Source organism: Hemiscyllium ocellatum, chromosome 46 (assembly GCF_020745735.1).
Source record: "Hemiscyllium ocellatum isolate sHemOce1 chromosome 46, sHemOce1.pat.X.cur, whole genome shotgun sequence".
Taxonomy (NCBI): domain Eukaryota; kingdom Metazoa; phylum Chordata; class Chondrichthyes; order Orectolobiformes; family Hemiscylliidae; genus Hemiscyllium; species Hemiscyllium ocellatum.
Genome location: NC_083446.1, coordinates 6470506 through 6494820, shown reverse-complemented (window position 1 = coordinate 6494820; position 24315 = coordinate 6470506). Strand labels below are relative to the sequence as shown.

The following is a 24315-nucleotide window of genomic DNA, read 5'->3' as shown; positions in this document are numbered from 1 at the left end:
ACAGGAGGTGTTCCAATGCAGTACTGAGGGAGTGCTGTACAACAGGAGGTGTTCCAATGCAGTACTGAGGGAGTGCTGTACAGCAGGAGGTGCCCCAGTGCAGTACTGAGGGAGTGCTATACAGCAGGAGGTGCCCCAGTGCAGTACTGAGGGAGTGCTGTACAACAGGAGGTGTCCCAATGCAGTACTGAGGGAGTGCTGTACAGCAGGAGGTGCCCCAGTGCAGTACTGAGGGAGTGCTGTACAACAGGAGGTGTCCCAATGCAGTACTGAGGGAGTGCTGTACAGCAGGAGGTGTTCCAGTGCAGTACTGAGGGAGTGCTATACAGCAGGAGGTGCCCCAGTGCAGTACTGAGGGAATGCTGTACAACAGGAGGTGTCCCAATGCAGTACTGAGGGAATGCTGTACAAAAGGAGGTGTTCCAATGCAGTACTGAGGGAGTGCTGTACAACAGGAGGTGTCCCAATGCAGTACTGAGTGAGTGCTATACAGCAGGAGGTGTCCCAATGCAGTACTGAGGGAGTGCTGTACAACAGGAGGTGTTCCAATGCAGTACTGAGGGAGTGCTGTACAACAGGAGGTGTTCCAATGCAGTACTGAGGGAATGCTATACAGCAGGAGGGGTCCCAATGCAGTACTGCGGGAGTGCTGTACAACAGGAGGTGCCCCAATGCAGTACTGAGGGAGTGCTGTACAACAGGAGGTGTCCCAATGCAGTACTGACGGAGTGCTGTACAACAGTAGGTGTTCTAATGCAGTACTGAGGGAGTGCTGTACAGCAGGAGGTGCTGTTCTGCAGAGGCGATATCAAATGGAAACCCATCTCAACTGGATATAGGCATTCAATGTCCTTTTTCAATGAAAAACAGGACCTGAGGGCTCACAACTGAAATGACTAAAATTTATTACCCGGTCATTATCATACTGCTGTTTGTGGCTGCATGCTATGTGCAATTTGGCAGCTATATTTCAAAGGTTACTACACATCCAAAGTCCTTGATGGGTTGTAATGTAGTTTGGGAAGTGTTGATTTTCTTTATTGTTCCAAATCTTTATTTGTTTTTAACTTGGGAACACTGGTAGGTCTGGTCCGATGCTAGGGCTCCCTTGGGATCATAGTTGTACTGTGCGATATCGCAAATTAATGCATTAACATGTTTTCACGAGTGACCTTGACCACTTTTTTAAACAATGGTGACAGTCCATCTATCTGCGGAGGTTTTAGAGTTTCAAACTAATGGTGTTGTTCAGTCACATCAGTCGGTGATATCAACCCTTCCACCTGCATATACACAGGAGGGTAAATAGGGTCCTAGTGGAGGAACCCAAGGTCTCCTGCAGCCATTGGGTGGATCCCTGAGTCAGTAAACCTATTGTTTGATGTGACAATGGACGATAATATCACACATCTGTGTTTTTCTGTATCTATGGGACAAATTGAGTGTATGGTGAAGGTAATACAAATCTCTCGACTGAACAGCAGATCCCTAAAGTAAAAGCTCATCAAGTGGACCTTATGTAGATTACTGCACTGATAGCAGGGAGGCAACGGCCTGGTGGTATTATCGCTGGAATATCAATCTAGATAATCTTTCTATGGCAGATGGTGAAATTTGAAATCAATAAAAATCTGGAATTAAAAATCGCCGTGAAACCATTGTTGAAAAACTCGTCTGGTTCACTAATGTCCTAAAGGGAAGGGAATCCCAGCAATGTGTTGGCTCAGATATGGCCTCGTAAGTTGCTTAGTTCAATGGTACTTGGGGATGGGCACAAATTATAGAATCCCTACAGTGCAGGACGAAGCCATTCATCCCTTTGAGTCTGCACTGTTCCTCCAAAAGGCATCTCACCCACCTTCCCTCCATTTCCAGCAGCCAACTCACCTAGTCTTCACATCCCCTGGACACTATGGAGTGCACACTAACCTACACATCTTTGGACTGTGGGAGGAAACTGGATCACCCACACAGATAGAGTCATAGAGATGTACAGCATGGAAACGGATCCTTTGGTCCAACCCGTCCATGCCGACCAGATATCCCAACCCAATCCAGTCCCACCTGCCAGCACCTGGCCCATATCCCTCCAAACCCTTCCTATTATATACCCATCCAAATGTCTCTTAAATGTTGCAATTGTACCAGCCTCCACCACTCCCTCTGGCAGCTCATTACATACACATACCACCCTCTGCGTGAAAAAGCTGCCCCTTAGGTCTCTTTTATATTTTTCCCCTCTCACCCTAAACCTATGCCCTCTAGTTCTGGACTCCCTGACCCCAGGAAAAAGACTTTGCCTATTTACCGTATCCATGCCCCTCATAATTTTGTAAACCTCTGTAAGGTCACCTCTCAGCCTCCGATGCTTCAGGGAAAACAGCCCCAGCCTGTTCAGCCTCTCCCTGTAGCTCAAATTCTCCAACCCTGGCAACATCCTTGTCAATCTTTTCTGAACTCTTTCAAGTTTCACAACTTCTTTCCGATAGGAAGGAGACCAGAATTGCACGCATTCCAACAGTGGCCTAACCAATGTCCTGTACAGCCACATCATGACCTCCCAACTCCTGTACTCAATACTCTCATAAAGGAAAGCACACCAAATGCCTTTTTCACTATCCTATCTACCTGCGACTCCAAAGAGCTATGGACCTGCACTCCAGGTATCTTTGTTCTGCAACACTCCCTAGAACCTTACTATTAAGTTTATAGTCCTGCTAAGATTTGCTTTCCCAAAAAATGAAAACTCTAGACAGTTGCACAAGACTGGGGTTGAACCAATGCTGTGAGGCAGCAGCACTAACCACTGAGCCACTCTGCTGATAATACCCACATCCCAGGAAAAAGTAAAGAAAGAGAAATCTCTGCACAGTATATAAGTTCCTTGCGGGTTATTACCTAACCATATTAAATGTAGACAATGATTGGTGGCTAGCTCATTGGAACAGGTGAAAGACGTGGTCATTGCATTACTGAAGGCAGTTATCTCACTTGTTAACATCCTCACTAACAATTTTTCTGTTTGTATCACACAGAGATTGAGAATCAAGACCTCACCACCAAAACTGCTGTACCAACTATTCACAATGGAGATCTACAGACAGGAGTCTTACTGGCAGCATTTGGAGGTGCACTGCTGGTGATAGTGCTGTTCATCGGCTTATTTGTCAGTTGGAGAATGAAAATGAAGGACAAGTAAGAATTAAATCCTGTCTGAGGAACAGACACATCAGGCAATTACAATCACCGTAACACTCTAATCCGAGTTACCCGAGACCCCTTAAAGTAACACTGATATTCCACTGATCAAACCCACATCATTTACTGTAACACTCTCTGATGTACCCCACACCCCTCACTGTAACACTCTCTGATATACCCCACACCCCTCACTGTAACATTCTCTGATATACCCCACATCCCTCACTGTCACACACTCTGGTATACCCCACACCCCTCACTGTAACATCTCTGATATACCCCACACCCCTCACTGTAACATTCTCTGATATACCCCACATCCCTCACTGTAACACACTCTGGTATACCCCACACACCTCACTGTAACACTCTATGATATACACCACAACCCTCACTGTAACACACTCTGATATACCCCACACCCCTCCCTGTAACACTCTCTGATATACCCCACACCCCACACTGTAACACACTCTGATATAGCCCACATCCCTCATTGTAACACTCTGATATACCCCACACCCCTCACTGTAACACTCTCTGATATACCCACACCCCTCACTGTAACACACTCTGATGTACCCCACACCACTCACTGTAACACTCTCCGATGTACCCATACCCCTCACTGTAACACTCTCCGACATACCCCACACCCCTCACTGTAACACACTCTGATATACCCCACACCCTTCACTGTAACACTTGCTGATATACCCCACACCCTTCACTGTAACACACTCTGATATACCCCACACCCCTCACTGTAACACTCTCTGATATAGCCCACACCTCTCACTGTAACACATTCTGATATACCCCACACCTCTCACTGTAACACTCTCCGATATACCCATACCCCTCACTGTAACACTCTCTGATATACCCCACACCCCTCACTGTAACACACTCTGATATACCCCACACCCTTCACTGTAACACTCTCTGATATACCCCACACCCTTCACTGTAACACACTCTGATATACCCCACACCCCTCACTGTAACACTCTCTGATATAGCCCACACCTCTCACTGTAACATACTCTGATATACCCCACAACCATCACTGTATCACTCTCGTATATACCCCATACCCCTCACTGTAACACACTCTGATATACCCACACCCCTCACTGTAACACACTCTGATATACCCCACACCCCTCACTGTAACACACTCTGATATACCCACACTCCTCACTGTAACACACACTGATATAGCCCACACCCCTTACTGTAACACATTCTGATATACCCACACCCCTCACTGTAACGCACTCTGATATACCCCACACCCCTCACTGTAACACACTCTGATTTACCCACACCCCTCACCGTCACACACTCTGATATACCCCACACCCCTCACTGCAACACTCTCCAATATACCCCTCACTGTAACACACTCTGATATACCCACGCCCCTCACTGTAACACTCTCTGATATACCCACGCCCCTCACTGTAACACTCTCTGATATACCCAACACCCCTCACTGTAACACTCTCTGATATACCCACGCCCCTCACTGTAATACTCTCTGATATACCCCACGCCCCTCACTGTAACACTCTCTGATATACCCCACACCCCTCACTGTAACACTCTCTAATATACCGCACACCCCTCACTGTATCACTCTCGTATATACCCCATACCCCTCACTGTAACACACTCTGATATACCCACACCCCTCACTGTAATGCACTCTGATATACCCCACACTCCTCACTGTAACACTCTCTGATATACTGCACACCCCTCACTGTAACACTCTCTGATATATCCCACACCCCTCACTGTAACACACTCTGATATACCCACGCCCCTCACTGTAACACACTCTGATTTACCCACCCCCCTCACTGTCACACACTCTGATATACCCCACACCCCTCACTGCAACACTCTCCAATATACCCCTCACTGTAACACACTCTGATATACCCACGCCCCTCACTGTAACACTCTCTGATATACCCAACACCCCTCACTGTAACACTCTCTGATATACCCACGCCCCTCACTGTAACACTCTCTGATATACCCCACGCCCCTCACTGTAACACTCTCTGATATACCCCACACCCCTCACTGTAACACTCTCTGATATACCCCACACCCCTCACTGTAACACACTCTGATATACCCACGCCCCTCACTGTAACACTCTCTGATATACCCACGCCCCTCACTGTAACACTCTCTGATATACCCCACACCCCTCACTGTAACACTCTCTGATATACCGCACACCACTCACTGTATCACTCTCGTATATACCCCATACCCCTCACTGTAACACACTCTGATATACCCACACCCCTCACTGTAACACACTCTGATATACCCCACACCCCTCACTGTAACACACTCTGATATACCCACACTCCTCACTGTAACACACACTGATATAGCCCACACCCCTTACTGTAACACACTCTGATATACCCACACCCCTCACTGTAACACACTCTGATATACCCACACCCCTCACTGTAACGCACTCTGATATACCCCACACCCCTCACTGTAACACTCTCTGATATACCCACGCCCCTCACTGTAACACTCTCTGATATACCCCACACCCCTCACTGTAACACACTCTGATATACCCACACTCCTCACTGTAACACACACTGATATAGCCCACACCCCTCACTGTAACACACTCTGATATACCCACACCCCTCACTGTAACACACTCTGATATACCCACACTCCTCACTGTAACGCACTCTGATATACCCCACACCCCTCACTGTAACACTCTCTGATATACCCACGCCCCTCACTGTAACACTCTCTGATATACCCACGCCCCTCACTGTAACACTCTCTGATATACCCACACCCCTCACTGTAACACTCTCTGATATACCCACACCCCTCACTGTAACACACTCTGATATACTCACACCCCTCACTGTAACACTCTCTGATATACCGCACACCCCTCACTGTAACATTCTCTGATATACCCCACACCCCTCACTGTAACACACTCTGATATACCCACGCCCCTCACTGTAACACTCTCTGATATACCCACGCCCACACAAAGCAGAGGAGATAAATAGGAACATCGAAAATAGAAGTATGAATAGGCCATTTTGCCCATTGAACCTCCTCAACTGGACCGTTAGCTGATTCTCCTCCTCAATGCCATTATATCCCGACCCCTTGATATCTTTAATATAGAAATCTATTGATCTGTATCCTGAATGTATTCAATGACTGAGCCTGCACCACCCTAAGAGGTAGAAAATTCCAAAGACTCTCCACCCTCTCAGTGAAGAAATTACTTTGTATTTCAATCCTAAAACTTTTTACTATGAAACAGTGCCCCCAGTTCTAGATTCCACCCCATCGAGCCCGTGCAGAAGCATTGATAGGTAGATAGACACAATTAAAGTGAAACCAGATGAATGGTGTGGCGGATCTAAAGAGGTGATTTGGACAAGTTGCGTGCACGGGAAAATAACATGAATACGTGTGCAGTTATTCACTTTGGAAGGAAAACAGAATGGCTGAGTATTACTTAAATGATGATAGATTGGGAAATTTTATATAGAAAGGAACCCACTGGGTGTCCTTTTACACTAAAAGCAAGAATGCTGGTGCAGCAAGCAGTTAAGAATGCAAATGATATGTTGGCCTTTGTTGCAAGAGAATTTGAGTGCAAGAGCAGGGGTATCTTGCTGCAGCTGTACAGAGCTGAAAATGTGTTGCTGGAAAAGCGCAGCAGGTCAGGCAGCATCCAAGGAACAGGAAATTCAACGTTTTGGGCATAAGCCCTTCTTCAGGAAACGTCGAATCTCCTGTTCCTTGGATGCTGCCTGACCTGCTGCGCTTTTCCAGCAACACATTTTCAGCTCTGATCTCCAGCATCTGCAGACCTCACTTTCTCCTGCAGCTGTACAGAGCCTTGATGAGACCAGACTTAGAGTATTTTGTGCAGCTTTAGTCTCCTTACCTCAGAAGAAGTGTAGTTCTGAGGGAGGGAGTACAGTAAATGCTCATCTTTGTGATGGCAGGGTTGTCATGCGAGGAGAGACTGGGTCAGCCAGGCCTGTATGCCCTGGAGTTTGGAAGGGAAAGGTGATTGATTGCATTGAACAAAGAATTCTGACAGGCTGGAGAGATTGGATGCAGGGCTGGGGGGTTTAGAATAAGATGACTCAGTCTCAGGATGTAGAAGGGGACATTTAGCACAGCGATGAGAAGAAATGTCCTCACTGAGAAGCTGATGAACCTATGGAATGCTCCACCACGTGAGGCTGTTGGGGGCCAAGTCACTGCGTATACTTAAAAAAGAAATACATTTCTAAACACTGACTGGGCATGGGGGAAGCACAGCAGGGTGGTATTGCAATTGGGCATCAGCTATGATCATACCAATGGCAAAGTGGGCTCGATCTATCAACAGGCTGCTCCTGTTCGCTACATCTCAGATAAACACATGAACAAAAAAGGAATTGGAAAGAGTCATTATTGGGTTAGAAACCAATGGGTGAGAAGAAGAGAGAAATTTAAATGGAGCATGACACCGACATGAGAGGTTGGGTTGAATGGCTTGTATCTGTGCTGTTGACTCAATGTAATGTGGGTAACTTCTATTACACATGTAGACCATAAAAATTTATAGTGGAAAAAGTTGACTTAAAATATGGGACTGAAAATGTGTTGCTGGAAAAGCGCAGCAGGTCAGGCAGCATCCAAGGAACAGCAAATTCGACGTTTCGGGCATAAGCCCTTCATCATTACGCCCGAAACGTTGAATTTCCTGTTCCTTGGATGCTGCCTGACCTGCTGCGCTTTTCCAGCAACACATTTTTAGCTCTGATACTCCAGCATCTGCAGACCTCACTTTCTCCTTAAAATACGGGACACCAACTTAACAGCAGAAAGTATGTTCTTCTGGGCAGCAAGTGTAAGTGACCATAAGGTTTTAACTTGTCTTGGATAGATTTCTCTGAACAATTCATTTCCTAGGTGCATAACAGGAACCAAATCGCAGCTGGTCCCACTCAACACAGGAAGATCCTACAGGAAGGAAACTGAAGAGGGCCGATGTAAGTTATTGGATTGGCCACGGTTCAGTTTGCATGTTCTTCTGTACAAGTATTCAGGTAGGCAGGAATCACAGCAAGACAGGCTGGTGAAGAAGGCTTTTGGCATGGAGCTTTGATCAGTCAGAACATTGAGTGCTTTTAGATTAGATTAGATTACTTACAGTGTGGAAACAGGCCCTTCGGCCCAACAAGTCCACACCGACCCGCCGAAGCGCACCCACCCAGACCCATTCCCCTACATTTACCCCTGCACCTAACACTACGGGCAATTTAGCTTGGCCAATTCACCTAACGTGCCCATCTTTAGACTGTGGGAGGAAACTGGAGCACCCGGAGGAAATCCCACGCAGACACGGGGAGAATGTGCAACGTCCACACAGTCAGTTGCCTGAGGCGGGAATTGAACCCAGGTCTCTGGCGCTGTGAGGCAGCAGTGCTAACTACTGTGCCACCATGTTGAAGATGGGATGTCTTGTTGCAGCTGTACAAGACATTGGTGAGGCCACTTGCGAGCAGTTCTGGGCGCCCTGCTGTAGAAAGAATATTATTAAACCAGAAACAGCACAGAAAAGGTTGACTGGGATGCTACCTAGACTAGGAGGTTATAGTTATAAGAAGAGGCTGGGATTCTTTTCCCTGGTGCAGAGGAGACTGAGGGGTGACCTTATAGAGGTATATAAAATCATGAGGGGCATAGAAATGGTAGTTAACCAACAGCTTTTCCCAATGGTGGGGGTGACCAAAACTAGAGGGCATGGGTTTAAGGTGAGAGGAGAGAGATACAAAAGGGTCCAGAGGGGCAATTCTTTCACACAGAGGGTGGTGAGTGTCTGGAACGGGCTGCCAGAGGTAGTGGTGGAGGTGAGTACAGTTTTGTCATTTAAGAAACATTCGGACAGGTCCATGGATGGGACGGGTCTGGAGGGATATGGACCAAATGCAGGCAAGTGAGACTAGTTTAATTGAGAAAACTGGATGTCTTGGGTAGTTTGAGCCAAAGGGTTTGTTTCCGTGCTGTTAACTTCTATGACTCTATGACTTTAAGTACTCCTTTCCTTCCTTCTTTCTTCCTGGTCTCAGTGCTTCTCTGCCACCCCTCTTTCTCCACCCTTGTCCCTGTTCTCTCTTTCTCTCTGACACGCTCACACTTCTTTGCCGTATGCTGCCTCCTCTGATCATATCTTGCTTTTTTTCTTTCTAGGGCAGCATCTCGGTATCAGTGACTCCCTGAAGCTGAACCTGAAGAAGGTGATGGTGGAAAGGAGCTCTCTGTCCCTGGGTCAAATCCTTGGCGAAGGTATGTGGCAGTAGGAGAGAGGCCTTGCATTTATCGAGCACCTTTCTCAACAAAAGGCACGGCAGCTAACAAGGTACTTCTGAAGCGTCGTCACTGGTCGAAATGCTGAAACCTGGCAGCCTATTTCAGACATCGCAAGCTCCCACAAACAACAATCAGACAAATTGCGTCAGTGAAGTGTTTGAGGGATAAATATTGACCAGAACTCTCCTGTACGTTTATGACGAGTAACTGTGGGATCTCTTCTGTCTGACTGAGAAGGCAGCTGGACCTCAAGTTATCAAGCACAAAAGACATAAACTGAGAGTGTCAACATCGATTAGGTCCTCATGTCTCTGAAGTGTGACATTTTCAAAATGTATTGTTTCATGGGATTCATTGTCCAAACCTAATTGCCTTTGGACTATGTAGTTAGCCCATTTCAGAGTCAAGCATATCACTGAGGATCTGGAGTCATGTGTAGGCAAGGACTGCAGATTTCCCACCCTTATAGAATTCCAGGAATCATGTTCAAATTCCACCAGCTGCCATGGGTGAGATTTGAACCCATGTCCTGGGTGGATTACTAGTCCATGGACGTCAACATGGTGCCACAGCTCTCTTCCTGCTCACAGCGTTTCCAGCCCAGAGGCAAAAGATGCTACCCACTCTGTCCGCAGCTGACCCCTAAGGCAATACATGCATATGCTGTGTTCAGATTACAAAGGTTGCATCCGTGATAAGCAGCACGTATGTGAATGATGGTCCACGGACTGAGGAAGGTTTGCTGTACATCTCCAAAAAGACAAAGGCTCTTTGACCTCTGTTTCTGAAATGCCCATTGCCGTCTCTTCTGCTTCATGCCCTTACCTTTGTGTTTCTCATCAATTCGGTGTCTGGTTTCATTTCCTCCCATCTTTTCCTGGTGGCATTGTACGACAGCTCGATGAGCACTTAAATCCTCCCAGGACTTCTGTGTCTGTGCCTCCACTGATCGTGAGGGTGCCACAACAGTGCAACTTAATTCTGTTGCTACTTGTCAAGTGCTTTTCGTCACTGGGAAAAGATCAGGTGCAGGAACTCTGGTTTCCTCCCCACTCCCACCACTGTCAAATATTTGTCTCTCTTCTCCCTATCAACAAAATAACACTCCAAATGCTCATTCCCCTTCAAGTACAGTCTTACCTGAGAGTGGCTAACTTGGTACAGGCTATCCAGGTGTGCAGGGGTCAGTACCATGCTAGGCAGAGAGTCAGCAATTGGCAGCAAAGTTTTTCAGTTTAGTTCAGAGGATGATATTGTTCGCGGCGGCTGGAACAGTATTGGTGTGCTGACCCTTCTGTCTCTTATCCCTGGTATTTAGGTGAATTTGGCTCAGTGTACCAGGCAATACTCAAGCAATCCACGGGCATCAACCAGAACGTCGCTGTTAAGACAATGAAACGTAAGTTAGAAACCTGTGGAGTCAGATCTTGAAGAATTTAAGACATGTCGCAGTGGGTTAAGATAACTGGTGAAAAGGTAATTGGTCCTGAAGTCTTCAAGCGATGGGACATTTGATCTGTTGAGATTGTATATGTGGAGGGAAAGATTTGATCCTTTGGAATCTATGGGATGTGCAATGAACAAGAAGTGGCTTGGATTCTCGATGGTAGCAGTGAATGGGAATGGAATTCACCCAGTTGGAATCCTATGTGAGTGAATAGGAAAGAGGTTGATCCATTGGGATGTTGTCTGGTGGGAGTGAGTGGGAAGGGGGTTAGTCCATTGGGATTCTAAGCAGTGGGAGTGAATGGGAACGGCGTTAATTTGTTGGGATTCTGTGTGGTGGGAGTGAATGGAAAAAGGTTGATCTGTTGGGATTCTGAACAGTGCGAGTCGATGGTAAGGGTGTTGGTCGGCTGGGATTCTGTGTCGTGGAAATGAATAGGAAGAGGGTTAGTCAGTTGGATTCTCTGCAGTGGGAGGAAACAGGAAGGAATTTGATGAAGGGAGGAATTTGATCTGAAGGTTTAAGAATACTACACAAAATGCATTGAACAACATTAAATGTATTGACTTACATTCTAGTAGCATATTGTTCTAAAGCAAAACATTGCCTCATTTCAACACTGTCTATTCTCTTGTGTTGTAGTGTTGTCATGGATGTGATAAAAAACGTCCTGCTTCATTAGAGAATGAATTTGAGATATTTTCTATCAACCTGCTCAGATATGTTATGCCCACCCCCCAAAGCTGGTGGGTCATAAATCGAGGCCTTCTGTCTCTGAGGAAGGGACCGTACCATTGAATTGAATTTATTGTCACGTGTACCGAGGCACAGTGAAAAGCTTTGTGTTGCAAGCAATACAGGCAGATCACAGAGTTAAGTAAATAATAGGTAAACAGCAGCAAAAACAAAAACACAGGTACATGCGAATGTTAAGGGTTTGTGAGTCCATTCAGTATTCTAACAACAGTAGGGTAGAAACTGTTTCGAAACCGGCTGCTGGTGTATGTGTTCAGGCTTCTGTACCTTCTCCCCAAGGGTAGAGGTTGTAGATAAACATTGCCAGGGTGGGATGGACCTTTGAGAACGCTGGTGGCCTTCCCTTGACAGAGGGCGTGCATTGTTATGTAAATAGTGGAAGAATATTGAAGATGTGAAAGTAGTCACTCAAGTAGAAGGCTGGTAAAAAAGGCATACGGCATGCCTTTATTGGTCAGAGAATTGAGTATAAGAGTCCGCATCTAATATTGCAGCTTGATAAAATTTTGGTGAGTTCACACTTAGAGTATTGCGTTCAATTCTGCTCATCACATTACAGGAAGGATGTGGAGGTTTTGGACAGGGTGCAGAGAGGATCAGTGGGTGTGAGCTATAAGGAGAGGGCTAGAGAAACTTGGTTTGTTTTCTTTGGAGTGGCAGAGGCTGGGGGGGATAGAAGTCAATAAAATTAGGAGATGCATAGATAGGGTTGATGGTCAGAATCTTTTTCGCAGAGTTGAAATGTTTAATATTAGGGGGTATACATTTAAGGCGAGAGGGGGAGTGTTCAAAGGAGATGTGAGGGGGAAAGTTTTTTTACATGACTTGTTTTCACAAAGCTGTCAGTTAAACAACCAGCATAAGACCATTCGGCTCTCGGAGCCAACTGAGCTGCAGGATAGCAAAGGGATGGAAATAATCAGGCTCACATCTACACAAAGAAGTTGTTTATTCAGTGAATCTTTGAGCTTTGAAGGAAGCCATTAAACCAGGACATGAATAGAGGAGGATGATTGATGTACACAAGTCAGGCGTCAACTGTTACGTTCACCACATTATTATGTCATTAAAGTGAAGAGAAACTGCGAGGCAGCCCAGATATAGGGCTCAGTGGCAGTATCTCTACCTCTAGACCAGGAGAGTGGGGATTCAAGTCCTTCTTGTTCCAGGGGTGTGTAAGAGCATCTCTAAACAGGATGATCAGGAAAATAGCTAGGAGCACAGCAAATTCTTGTGGTGTAGTGGTATTGCCCCTATCCTTGAGCCAGGAGACCTGGGTTCAAGTCCCACCTGTTCCAGAGGTATGTAATAACATCTCTGAACAGATTGATATTGAAAATATCTTGTAGTGCAATAGCCCAGAAGGTCTGGGTTCAAATCCCGCTATGGGATGTTGTTGGTTACAGGGATAGATCTGTTATAACAAGTTTATATAAAAAAAATCCCTGAAAAGGTTGATTAGGAAAATATCTATTCTGAGGAACTTGTGGCAGTGATGGTGTCCTTACCCTGGGCTAGAAGGCCCATGTTCAAGTCCCACCTGCTCCAGAAATGCATCATAAGATATTCGATTGAACCTGGAAGGGCAGCACGGTGGCACAGTGGTTAGCACTGCTGCCTCACAGCGCCAGGGACCTGGGTTCAATTCCCGCCTCAGGCGACTGACTGTGTGGAGTTTGCACATTCTCCCCGTGTCTGCGTGGGTTTCCTCCGGGTGCTCCGGTTTCCTCCCACAGTCCAAAGATGTGCGGGTCAGGTGAATTGGCCGTGCTAAATTGCCTGTAGTGTTAGGTAAGGGGTATATGTAGGGGTATGGGTGGGTTGCGCTTCGGCGGGTCAGTGTGGACTTGTTGGGCCGAAGGGCCTGTTTCCACACTGTAAGTCTAATCTAATCTAATCTGCATGGCAGATTTCCCAGGACCATGGGAGGTCACAGGTCAGAGTCAGCACAGGAGTTTATTTTGTCATGTTTACAAATTGATGTCCGACATAAAATGAGATGTGAAGCAGTTACTTTTGAGAATATATATGATCTGCTTTGTCAGTGTTGCAGTCTTTAAGCTGCTCACAATGCTTCATGTGAGCGCAGACTGGGCATGTGCAGACGCAATGATCTCATGACCCAAACAATAACTTTGCATGAACCAGTGATGCAGCTGCTTGTATAGGGCGAAGATCACATGTTGTGACACACCTCTGGGGTAAGTGGGACTTGAACTGGGACCCTCTATGCTAGAGATAGGGACACTGCCACTGCCCACAAGACCACTGAAGGCCACTGGGAATCTGACCCATGTTCATTGAAAGGTTCATACTGGTGCAGCTTTTAGGAGGGTAAGACACAGAGAACTACAAGTTTTTCAGAAAACCTTCAGAAGCAGGGCGGGTTTTTGTCAAGGTTCATCCCAAGCAGTTCCGTGACACAGGACTCTCTGCTCTATGGTCTGTTCCCTGGGACACACAGCAAGACAAATGTCGACTGGATGACCATCAACTTAGTCAAAGATGCTCTTTTCTATGCCCAAAACTTGTTGGTTTTCCAGAGCAAGGAGTTGACCTCGACTGAGAGTGCAGACTGGCACATTCCAAGGTCCAGGGCTACGTGCTGATGTATGCACTGATGCTTGGGACAGCTGCCACCAAGGTTTAGTGGGGAAGCCTGCTGTCCAAGGTCTTCCTGCTGAAGTTAATTGGGTGTCCGTTCAGCTATCGGACCCTCCCAGTTCCTCAAATGTATGTAAATATAGTCTTGTATGTGTAAGAGATGTCAAACGCCAATGTTTATTGGTTTTCTTGTTATGTATAGAACCGAACTGCATTTGTGAAAAATTACGAAGGGAGTAAATATTCGAAACTTAAAAAAAAGAAAACCTTTGACAGTATAGAGGGCTGTTGTAGGGTGCAGCGGGACATTAACAGGATGCAGAGATGGGCTGAGAGGTGGCAGATGGAGTTCAACCTGGATAAATGCAAGGTGATGTATTTTGGAAGGTCTAATTTGAAAGCTGAGTACAGGATTAAGGATAGGATTCTTGGCAGTGTGGAGGAACAGAGGGATCTTGGTGTGCAGGTACATAGATCCCTTAAAATGGCCACTCAGGGTTGTTAAGAAAGCATATGGTGTTTTGGCTTTCATTAACAGGGGGATTGAGTTAAGAGTCGTGAAATCTTATTGCAGCTCTACAAAACTTTGGCTAGACCATCTTGGAATACTGCGTCTAGTTCTGGTCGTCCTATTAGAGGAAAGATGTGGTGCTTTGGAGAGGGTTCAGAGGAGGTTTACCAGGATGCTGCCTGGACTGGAGGGCTTATCTTATGAAGAGAGGTTGACTGAGCTCGGACTTTCTTCATTGGAGAAAAGGAGGAGGAGAGGGGACCTAATTGAGGTATTCAAGATAATGAGAGGCATAGATAGAGTCAATAGCCAGAGACTATTTCCCAGGGCAGAAATGGCTAACACGAGGGGTCATAGTTTTAAGCTGGTTGGAGGAAAGTATAGAGGGGATGTCAGAGGCAGGTTCTTTACACAGAGAGTTGTGAGAGCATGGAATGCGTTGCCAGCAGCAGTTGTGGAAGCAAGGTCATTGGGGACATTTAAGAGACTACTGGACATGCATATGGTCACAGAAATTTGAGGGTACATACATGAGGATCAATGGTCGGCACAACATCATGGGCTGAAGGGCCTGTTCTGTGCTGTGCTGTTCTATGTTCTATGTTCAGAAGCAGTGAGGTTGCTGCACCAGACGGTGCCAGATTAGCCAGGTAGAAGCTGCACAGGCAGTGCTTGCAACACCAAGGTCTGGAATGAGCTGTGTGACTGAGAAGTCGTTAAACTCTATCCATAAGAAAGAGATGTCTGGCGCTCCCTTTTACCACAGGCTTTTGAAATGACCAACCTGGCCTGAGAATGAGTCAAGACCACAATTAACATTCTATTGCAATGCATCTTTCATGGGATTACATTGTTTTGAAATCTTTTCGTTCTCTTTCAGAGGGACTTGATTCAAAGCCAGAGCTGGAATCCTTTTTAAGGGAAGCAGAATTGATGCAAGGCTTCGACCATCCAAATGTCCTCAGACTTATCGGTACAAAGCATGGAGTTTGCCAATGACATGTGTTTTCACTGAGACATTCCTGCTTCCTAATACAAATCTGCCTTGTTTTGCTGGTGATCAAGGATAGGAAGGGGGTCTGCGATAAATCCCAGTGTAGGCCACAATCAGGAAGGGCTTCTACTGAGGCTCAGAGCCACATTTATCAGCCAGAGACTGTTATAGGAGCCAATTCAGAGATCATTCAAAGGCCATACTTTGAGTAGAGTTGTTTTCACCAGGTAGGCTACGTCCTTTGTCTCTCTTACTGGAAGAATTACTTGCATAGAAATTAAACATAAAGCTTTATTTTAAAACAAAAAAATTGTGCTACTAGCAAGGCCAGAGTTTTGACGAATGAAAAATTAAACTCGTCACTAAATGAAAAAATGCTTCATCACCACCGCAGCAATCTTTGGGTAAAAATCTTGCTGTTAGGGAGTTCCGGGATTTTGACTTGACAATATTGGAGGACATAGTTTCAAGAGTGTGGTGCTGAAAAAGCACAGCAGGTCGGGCAGCATCCAAGGAGCAGGAAAATTGACATTTCGGGCAAAAACCCTTCATCAGGAAGGAGGCTGGGAGCCTCGGGGGTGAAGAGATAAATGGGAGGGGTTGGGGCTGGGGAGAAGAGAGCTGAGAGTGCAATAGGAGGGTGGAGGTGGGGGTATAGGTGATAGGTCAGAGGGAAGGGTGGACCGGATAGGTAGGAAGGAAGATGGACAGGTGGGATGGGTCATGAGGGCAGTACTGAGCTGGAAGGTTGGAACTGGGATAAGGTGGGGGGAGGGGGAAATGAGGAAGCTGGTGAAGTCCACATTGATGCCCTGGGGTTGAAGTGTTCCGAGGTGAAAGATGAGGCATTCTTCCTCCAGGCATTGGGTGATAAGGGAGTGACGATGCAGGAGGTCCAAGACCTGCATGTCCTCGGCAGAGCAGGAGGGGGAGTTGAAGTGTTCGGCCACGGGGCAGTCAGGTTGATTGGTGCGGGTGTCCCGGAGGTGTTCTCTGAAGCACTCTGTGAGTTGACGTTCTGTCTCCCCAGAGTAGAGGAGACCACATTGGGACCAATGGATACAGTAAAGTACAGTAACGGATACATGTGTGGAAACTTTGATGGATGTGGAAGGCTCCTTTGGGGCTTTGGATGGAGGTGAGGGAGGAGGTGTTGGTGCAGGTTTTGCAATTCCTGCGGTGGCAGGAGAAGGTACCAGGAAGGGAGGGAGGGTTGTCAGGGTTCGTGGACCTGATGAGATTGTCGCGGAGGGAACGATCTTCACGGAAAGTGGATAATGGTTGGAGATGGAAATTACTCCCTGGTGGTGGGATCCGTTTGTAGGTGGCGGAAATGTCAGAGGATGATGTGATGCATACGGAGGTTGGTGGAGTGGAAGGTGAGGACCGGGGGGGGTTCTGTTGTGCTAATGTGTGCATCTGGCTTGGAGGGGAATTTGGAAATGATGACAGTTGCTTGAATGTCACGTTCTTGTTCACCTACCTGGCTGCAGCTTTGGGAGGTGCTGTCATTTAGTTCTAATTTTGGTCTCCTGCATGTGCAGAATAATTTTCTCCATGTTTACCTTATATTAAAGGTAGAATAGAGTATTTGTAACAAGTTTCAATTGATGAATGATGTCTGGGGATGAGCATTTGTGGTTAGAGATGAGATAGGATCAAATGACTAGATCCCATTTGTCTATTAACTGGGAAAAAGAGCATCCAGGATATGGTATAACCTTTGAAAGGTACTTGGATGAGCAATTGAAATCCCATAACATTCAAAGCTCTGCGCCTAGTGCTAGGAGATGGGTCAAGTGTAGATTTAAACAGTTTTGGCCGCCTCCCCCACCCCATACTGTCTGATTCTGTGGGAGCAAGCTTTTAAGCTAAAGTAGATTTCGGCTTTATAGAGTTCAAAATCTTAACAAAATGAATGAGAAAGAAAACAAATTTTTTGATTTTAGAATCATGGAATCATAAAGCACAGATAGAGGCCATTTGGCCCATTATGCCTTTGCTAGATCCATGAAAGAGTTGAATATTAGTCTTACTTCCCTGCCCTTGTCTAATAGCCTTACAGTGTTTTCTTCTTAAGATCTATCTCGTGGCTTTTTGGAAATTCTCCTTGGATGCTGCCTCACCTGCTGTGCTTTTCGAGCAGCACACTTTTCGACTCTGATCTCCAGGCATCTGCAGTCCTCATTTTCTCCTGCCTTAAGTCTGTGACAATAGATTATTGATCCCGCAGCCAATGGGACGATTTATCCTTGGTCACCCTGATCAAAACTGTTCCTGATTAAATCTCCACTTAGACTTGGGAGGCAATGCTTCAGTTACACAGGGCATTTGGTGGGATCACATTCAGAGTGCTGTGTACAGTACTGGTCACCTTATATAAAGAGGGGTGTTAATGTGTTGGAAGCAGTTCAGAGAAGGTTTACCAGAGTAATACCTGGCTTTTCTTCTGAGGACAGGTTTGACAGACTTGTGTCTGCTGAGGTAAGAACAGTAGAAGGTGACTTGATTGAAACATATCCAATCCAGAGGGGCGGATGTGGAGAGTGTGTTTCCTGTTGTGGGAGAATCGAAAAATAGGGTCACTGTTTAAAAATAAAGGGTCAGCCATTCTCAAAAGGAAGTCATTGTATATTTTTAAGGCAGAGGAAGATAGATTCTTGATAAGTGAGGGAGTTAAGGATTATGAGAGTTAGCAGAAATATAAGGTAATCATGACTAGATTAGATTCCCTACAGTGTGGAAACAGGCCCTTCAGCCCAACAAATCCACATCAACCCTCCGAAGAGTAACCCACCCAGACCCATTCCCAAACATTTACCCCTGACTAATGTACCCAAAACAATGGGCAATTGAGCATGGCCAATCCACCCTAACCTGCACATCTTTGAATTGTGGGAGGAAACCAATGTAGACAATGTGCAAACCCCACAAAAACAATCACCTGAGTCAGGACTTGAACCCAGGTCCTGGTACTGTGAGGCTGCAGTGTTAACCACTGAGCCACCATGCCACCCTAACAGGTCAGCACCATCTTCCTGAATGGTGGAGTAGGGGCGAGGGGCCAAGTGGCCTACTCCTGCTCTTAATTCACATGTACATATAAACAGAACCATGCTTGTGTCTCTACATGTAATTGAGATCTTGGTACACCATTCAGCATTGTATACATTGCTTCTAAGCACTTAGAGTCATCGAGTCATACAGCACGGAAACTAGTTGGTCCAACTAGTTGTGCTGACCGTAATCCCAAACTAAAGTAGTCCCATCTGCCTGTGCTTGGCTCAAATCCCTTGAAACGTTTCATATTCATGAACCTATCCAAACGTCTTTTAAACATTGTAACCCCATCCACATCCATCACTCCCTCTGGAAATTCATTCCACACACGAACCACAGTCTGTGTAAAAGAAGTTGCCCCTCATGTCTGTTTCGAATCTTTCTCCTCTCACCTTAAAAATATGTCTCCTAGTCTTGAAATGCTCCACCCTCGGGAAAAGACACCTACTATTCACCTTATCTACAGCCCTCATTGTTTTATAAACTCTATCACGTCACCACTCAACTTCACTAGAGCTTTGATATGTTTCCTACAGCTTCATGCCCTGAGTTGGCCACAATACTCCAGCTGAGGTTAAACCAGTGATTTATAAAGGTTCAGCATAACTTCCTCACTTTCTGTACACCTTGATCAATAAAGCGTAAATATCATCAATTATTCTCTGTTCCTGTTGGGAACGCTCAGTGGTTGTGGGTTGACATTGGTTATTTCTCTATTTTCCATAGGGATATCACTCGAAGTTTGCTCTGCAGGGCAAATACCAATGCCGATGGTCATCCTTCCTTTCATGCCTCACGGAGACCTCCGCAGCTTTCTCCTCAACTCAAGGCACAGAAAAAACCCTGTGGTAACTGGATCTAATTCACATTAATCCATTGGAACCCATAGCAACAGCCCATGAGGCCACTGGTAGTCAGCTCCTACCTTTTATTATGTGTGGTTCATTGCTCCATTTCTTTCCAGGCCTCTGTTCAGGTCTTGGACACTGTGGGGTGTGAGTTAGCCACCGCTCCCTCGGTTTTTCTGGATCACAGAGACAAGGGACTATTGCTAGGTCATCCTGCTGCTGGTCTTCTGTTGGGACAGAACTGTCGCACCTATCCTCCGGGAGTCTGTCCAGTCTCCAACAACAGCTTGTGTTTATATTGCACTTCTAAACATGTAAAATATATCAGGGTGCTTCCTTAAAGAAATTATGTGAAACAAATGACTGAGTTACGTGCTGCAGAATTCCTGACTTCTGAGCTGCTGTTTTAGCCTGGCACTTAACGTGGTGCAAAAGGTACATTCCTCTTGTCGACCCAAACCTGGATATCGTCCAGGTCTTGCTGCATTTGGACACAGGCTGTTTCAGTATCTGAATAGTTATGAATGGTACTGAACATTGTGCAGTCAGCAGCGAATATCCCCACTTCTGACCTAATGGTGGAGGGAAGGTCATTGATGGAGCAGGTTTTGCATTGTTTTTGCCTGAGGAACTCCTGCAGAGATGACTGACCTCCAACAACCACAGCCACCTTCCTTTGTGCTATTTATGACTCAAACCAAACCCCCTGTCCCTCATCCCATTGGCATTAGTTTTGCTTGGGCTCTTGAGGACAAACGAGGCTTTGACGTCAAGTGCAGTCACTCTCACCTCACCTCTGAAGGTCAACTATTTTGTCCATGTTTGAACCAAGGCTATAATAAGGTCAGAAGGTTAGTGACCCTAGTAAAACTCAAACTGAGCATTAGTGAATAGGTTATTGCTAAGCAAAAGCTACTTAGGAGCACTGTTGATGACCCCCTTCCATCACTTTACTGAGGATCAAGAGTAGACTGATTGGCTGATAATTTCCAGTTTGGATTTGTCCTGCATTTTATATACAGGACCTACCTGGACAATTTTCCACGTTGTCGGCTAGATGCCAGTGTTGTAGCTTGACTAGGGGTCCGGCAAGTTCTGGAGCACAGCGTTATTGTCAGCTCTTATAACTTATAACAAGGGATGAACCAAATTGGCTGAAGATTGGAAACGGACTCTAAAGAAGATTGAATAGGATCATCCTGTGGTGGATGTTTTAGCTATATCTCTCACACTAATGTGCTCGGCTCCCCCATCCTAGAGGATGGAGATATTCAGAGATTGCATAACTTCTTTTGAAAGCTATGAGAACACCGAACACTGGTTGCTGGGTAAAATCTGGAAAAATGGTTTTGCAAGTTACCTACAGCAAATGGGCTGCAATGGTTCAAGGAAGCAGCTCATTACCACCTAGGGACAACTAGGGATGGGCCAGTTGGTGCTCACATCCCATGAATGAATGTTTAAAAATGGGCTATTGGTTGATGTGTAGGGATGAGTATAGAGGCTGAATGGAATGAAGGGATCTCTACAGAGTCAAAGAGAAATTACGTTGTGATTTATATAGGACCTTTGATTATCTCGGGTACCCCACAGAGATCTGTAGCCACTTACTTTGAAGTTTAGGTGCCATTTTGTCCTGTGGGAAATGTAGCAGCCAATTTGCATGCAGCAAGGCCTCATGAACAACAGATTGAAGGTGAAGCATTGACCAGGATAGCAGTCAAAACTCCTTAGCTGTTCTTCAAATACAATGGCACTTTTCTGGTTCGTCTGAGAAGTCAGATGGAAACTTGAGTTTAAAATTTCATTTAGAATCTCAAATAGTGCAGCGTTCCCTCAGTACTGCACTGGGAATGCTGGCTTGGATTAAGTGTTCAGGTTTCTAGGTTGGCAGCTGTATCCCAAAGTGTTCTGATTCGAAGACGAGATGGTGCTAACGCATTGCTGAAATCATGGCCGAATATTGGAAATGTTTCGACGTGCTTGACATTAAGGCAATATCTCTTTCTTTTCCTAGTACATACCTCTGCAGATCATCCTGAAGTTCATGATTGACATTGCCTCAGGGATGGAGTATTTGAGTAACCAAGGCTTTCTACACAGAGACCTGGCAGCTCGGAATTGCATGTGAGTGGTGTTTAGCCCTTAGGTGGCTTGGGTTTGTCATTCAGGGTTTGTGATTATCTTCTTTGGCAGCTCATTTAGCTCCCTTTTTAATAACCCACCACCATTTGGCTATTTAATTGCCCGGGATGGAACAAAGCCATACACACCATTATGACCTTTCATTTGATTCTTGGACTCCGCGATGATTTAGATGGTCACATCAAAAACACTGACAGGAGCATTAAAATAGTCTTAGCACCCGAACTGGGTCAGGCATGGCATTAAATGAAAAACATGGGCTAGGCTCGTCTGGTGCAGTAGTAGTGTCCCTACCTCTGAGCCAGGAGGCATGGGTTCATATTCCCACCTGCTCTAGAGGTCGTAACATCTCTGAACAGGTTGATTCGAAAATACCAAAAAAATGATCATACGTTGATACCCAGTGAATCCCTTTGGAAAGTGACCGTGTATCGTCGTGAGGTGAGGAGTGGGCATGGTCAAGCGGGATACAGAGTAGAGCTCCCTCCACACTGTACCCATTAAACACTCCCCAGGACAGGGACAGCATGTGTTTAGATAGAGTAAAGCTTCTTCTACACTGTTCCCATCAAATGTTCCCAGGACAGTTACAGTACATGTTAGATACAAGGTACATCTCCCTTTACACTGTCCCCGTTGAACACTCTCAGGACAGTTACACTACAGGGTTAAATACAGAGTAAACCTTCCTCTACACTGCCCCCATCAAACGCACCAGGATAGTTATAGTACAGAGTTAGATACAGTCTCCCCATCAAACACTCCCGGGACCAGGACAGTACGGGGTTAGATACAGAGTAAATCTCTCTCTACACTGTCCCCCATCAAACACTCCCCAGGACAGGGACAGCATAGGGTTAGATACAGAATAAAGCTCTGTCTACACCCTGTTGAATACTCCCAGGAGAGGTACAACACACGGTTAGACACAATGTAAAGCTCCATTTACACTTTCACCATCAAACTCTCCCAGGACAGTTTATAGCACAGAGTTAGACATGGAATAATGTTCCTTCAAATCTGCTCAAACAGCAGCCTTGGAGAACAGCTTTCTACACTGTGTCAGTTTGAGGTGATTTCTATTCACTCACGCCAACTAGTCTATGACGTCCCCGCGCGAGACTGTTTAATGCTGAATTAGGGTGGGTTGTCACTGCTGGGATTGTACTCAGGAATCGCAGGACTGAAACACTTGAGACAACCTCTGAAGGACTTTGGCACAGCAGGCTGGGTAGCACTGGAAATGAGAACTGAAAGCATTCTGGTTGATGACATGGATAGTCTCCTCTCTCTAACTCTAATTCCTTTTGCACAGGCTGTGTGACAGTATGCGGGTTCGCGTTGCTGATTTCGGCTTGTCTAAAAAGATCTACGCCAGTAATTACTATCGCCAGAAGGCAGTCTCAAAGATGCCTGTGAAATGGATGGCTATTGAGAGCATGGCAGAGTCGATCTACACAACAAAAAGTGATGTGGTACGCCACGTTTTTGTATTTAGCTGCCGGAGGTATGAATGAAGGGAGACCAGGAATCATTTTCAGGGGTTGGCAGAGAACTGAGCATAGCTTCTGATCCTCTCCTTGCCTTATTGGTGCTGGAGATGCTCCACAGAAGGTTGTTAAGGCAAAGATAGATTTTGGAACAGTAGAAGAATTCAGGGTTGTGGCGAGTGGGCGGGTAGGTGGAGCTGAATCCACAGGAAGATCAGCCACGGTCCTCTTGAATGGCGGAGCAGGCTCAAGGGGCCGGATGGCCTACTCCTGATCCTATTTCTTATGTTCTCTTATTCTTTGATCTGAAGCAGTGAGTACCATCCAATGAAGTATGTCACAGGCAAACCCCAATTCCATTCCCTTCCACCAGATAGCTATGTGAACCAGAGTGTCACAGAATAGAGGGAGTCACCGTTGAATACCAATCCCATCGCCTCCCGACCAGATGGTCTGAGACAAGATGCATTCCAAAGTGGTCATTGGATGAGGAACAGAAACCCTGCCTAATCTGTTAAGTTTGGAGGTGCTGGTGTTGGACTGGGCTGGACAGAGTGAAAAATCACACAACACCAGGTTATAGCCCAATATGTTTATTTGGAAACACTAGCTTTCAAAGCACTGCTCCTTCCTCAGGTGGTTGTGGAGAAGACCATAAGACACAGAATTCATAGCCACAGTAGTGTCATGGAGGTGTAATAATGATACATTAAACAATTTTAGACTCAGTCTTTCATCTTTTAGAATGGGATATGCTGGTTTCTGTTCTTTAAAGTGTAAATCTCAGAATGTAAAATTGGAGCAGCACGGTGGCTCAGTGGTTAGCACTGCTGCCTCACAGCACCAGGGGCCCAAGT

General features: G+C 45.9%; 1 protein-coding gene across 1 annotated transcript in view; it reads left to right on the top strand.

The window, feature by feature from the left end:
• The window catches only part of LOC132836332 (receptor tyrosine-protein kinase erbB-4-like), a 54234-nt gene that overhangs the window by 18732 nt on the left and 11187 nt on the right, over positions 1–24315 (top strand). The window contains exons 5-12 of the mRNA XM_060855776.1: positions 3036–3195; positions 8203–8282; positions 9484–9579; positions 10922–11002; positions 15802–15894; positions 19702–19823; positions 21841–21950; positions 23284–23443. Coding sequence (XP_060711759.1) covers positions 3036–3195; positions 8203–8282; positions 9484–9579; positions 10922–11002; positions 15802–15894; positions 19702–19823; positions 21841–21950; positions 23284–23443 — 902 coding nt within the window. The remainder of the gene's footprint in view (positions 1–3035; positions 3196–8202; positions 8283–9483; positions 9580–10921; positions 11003–15801; positions 15895–19701; positions 19824–21840; positions 21951–23283; positions 23444–24315) is intronic.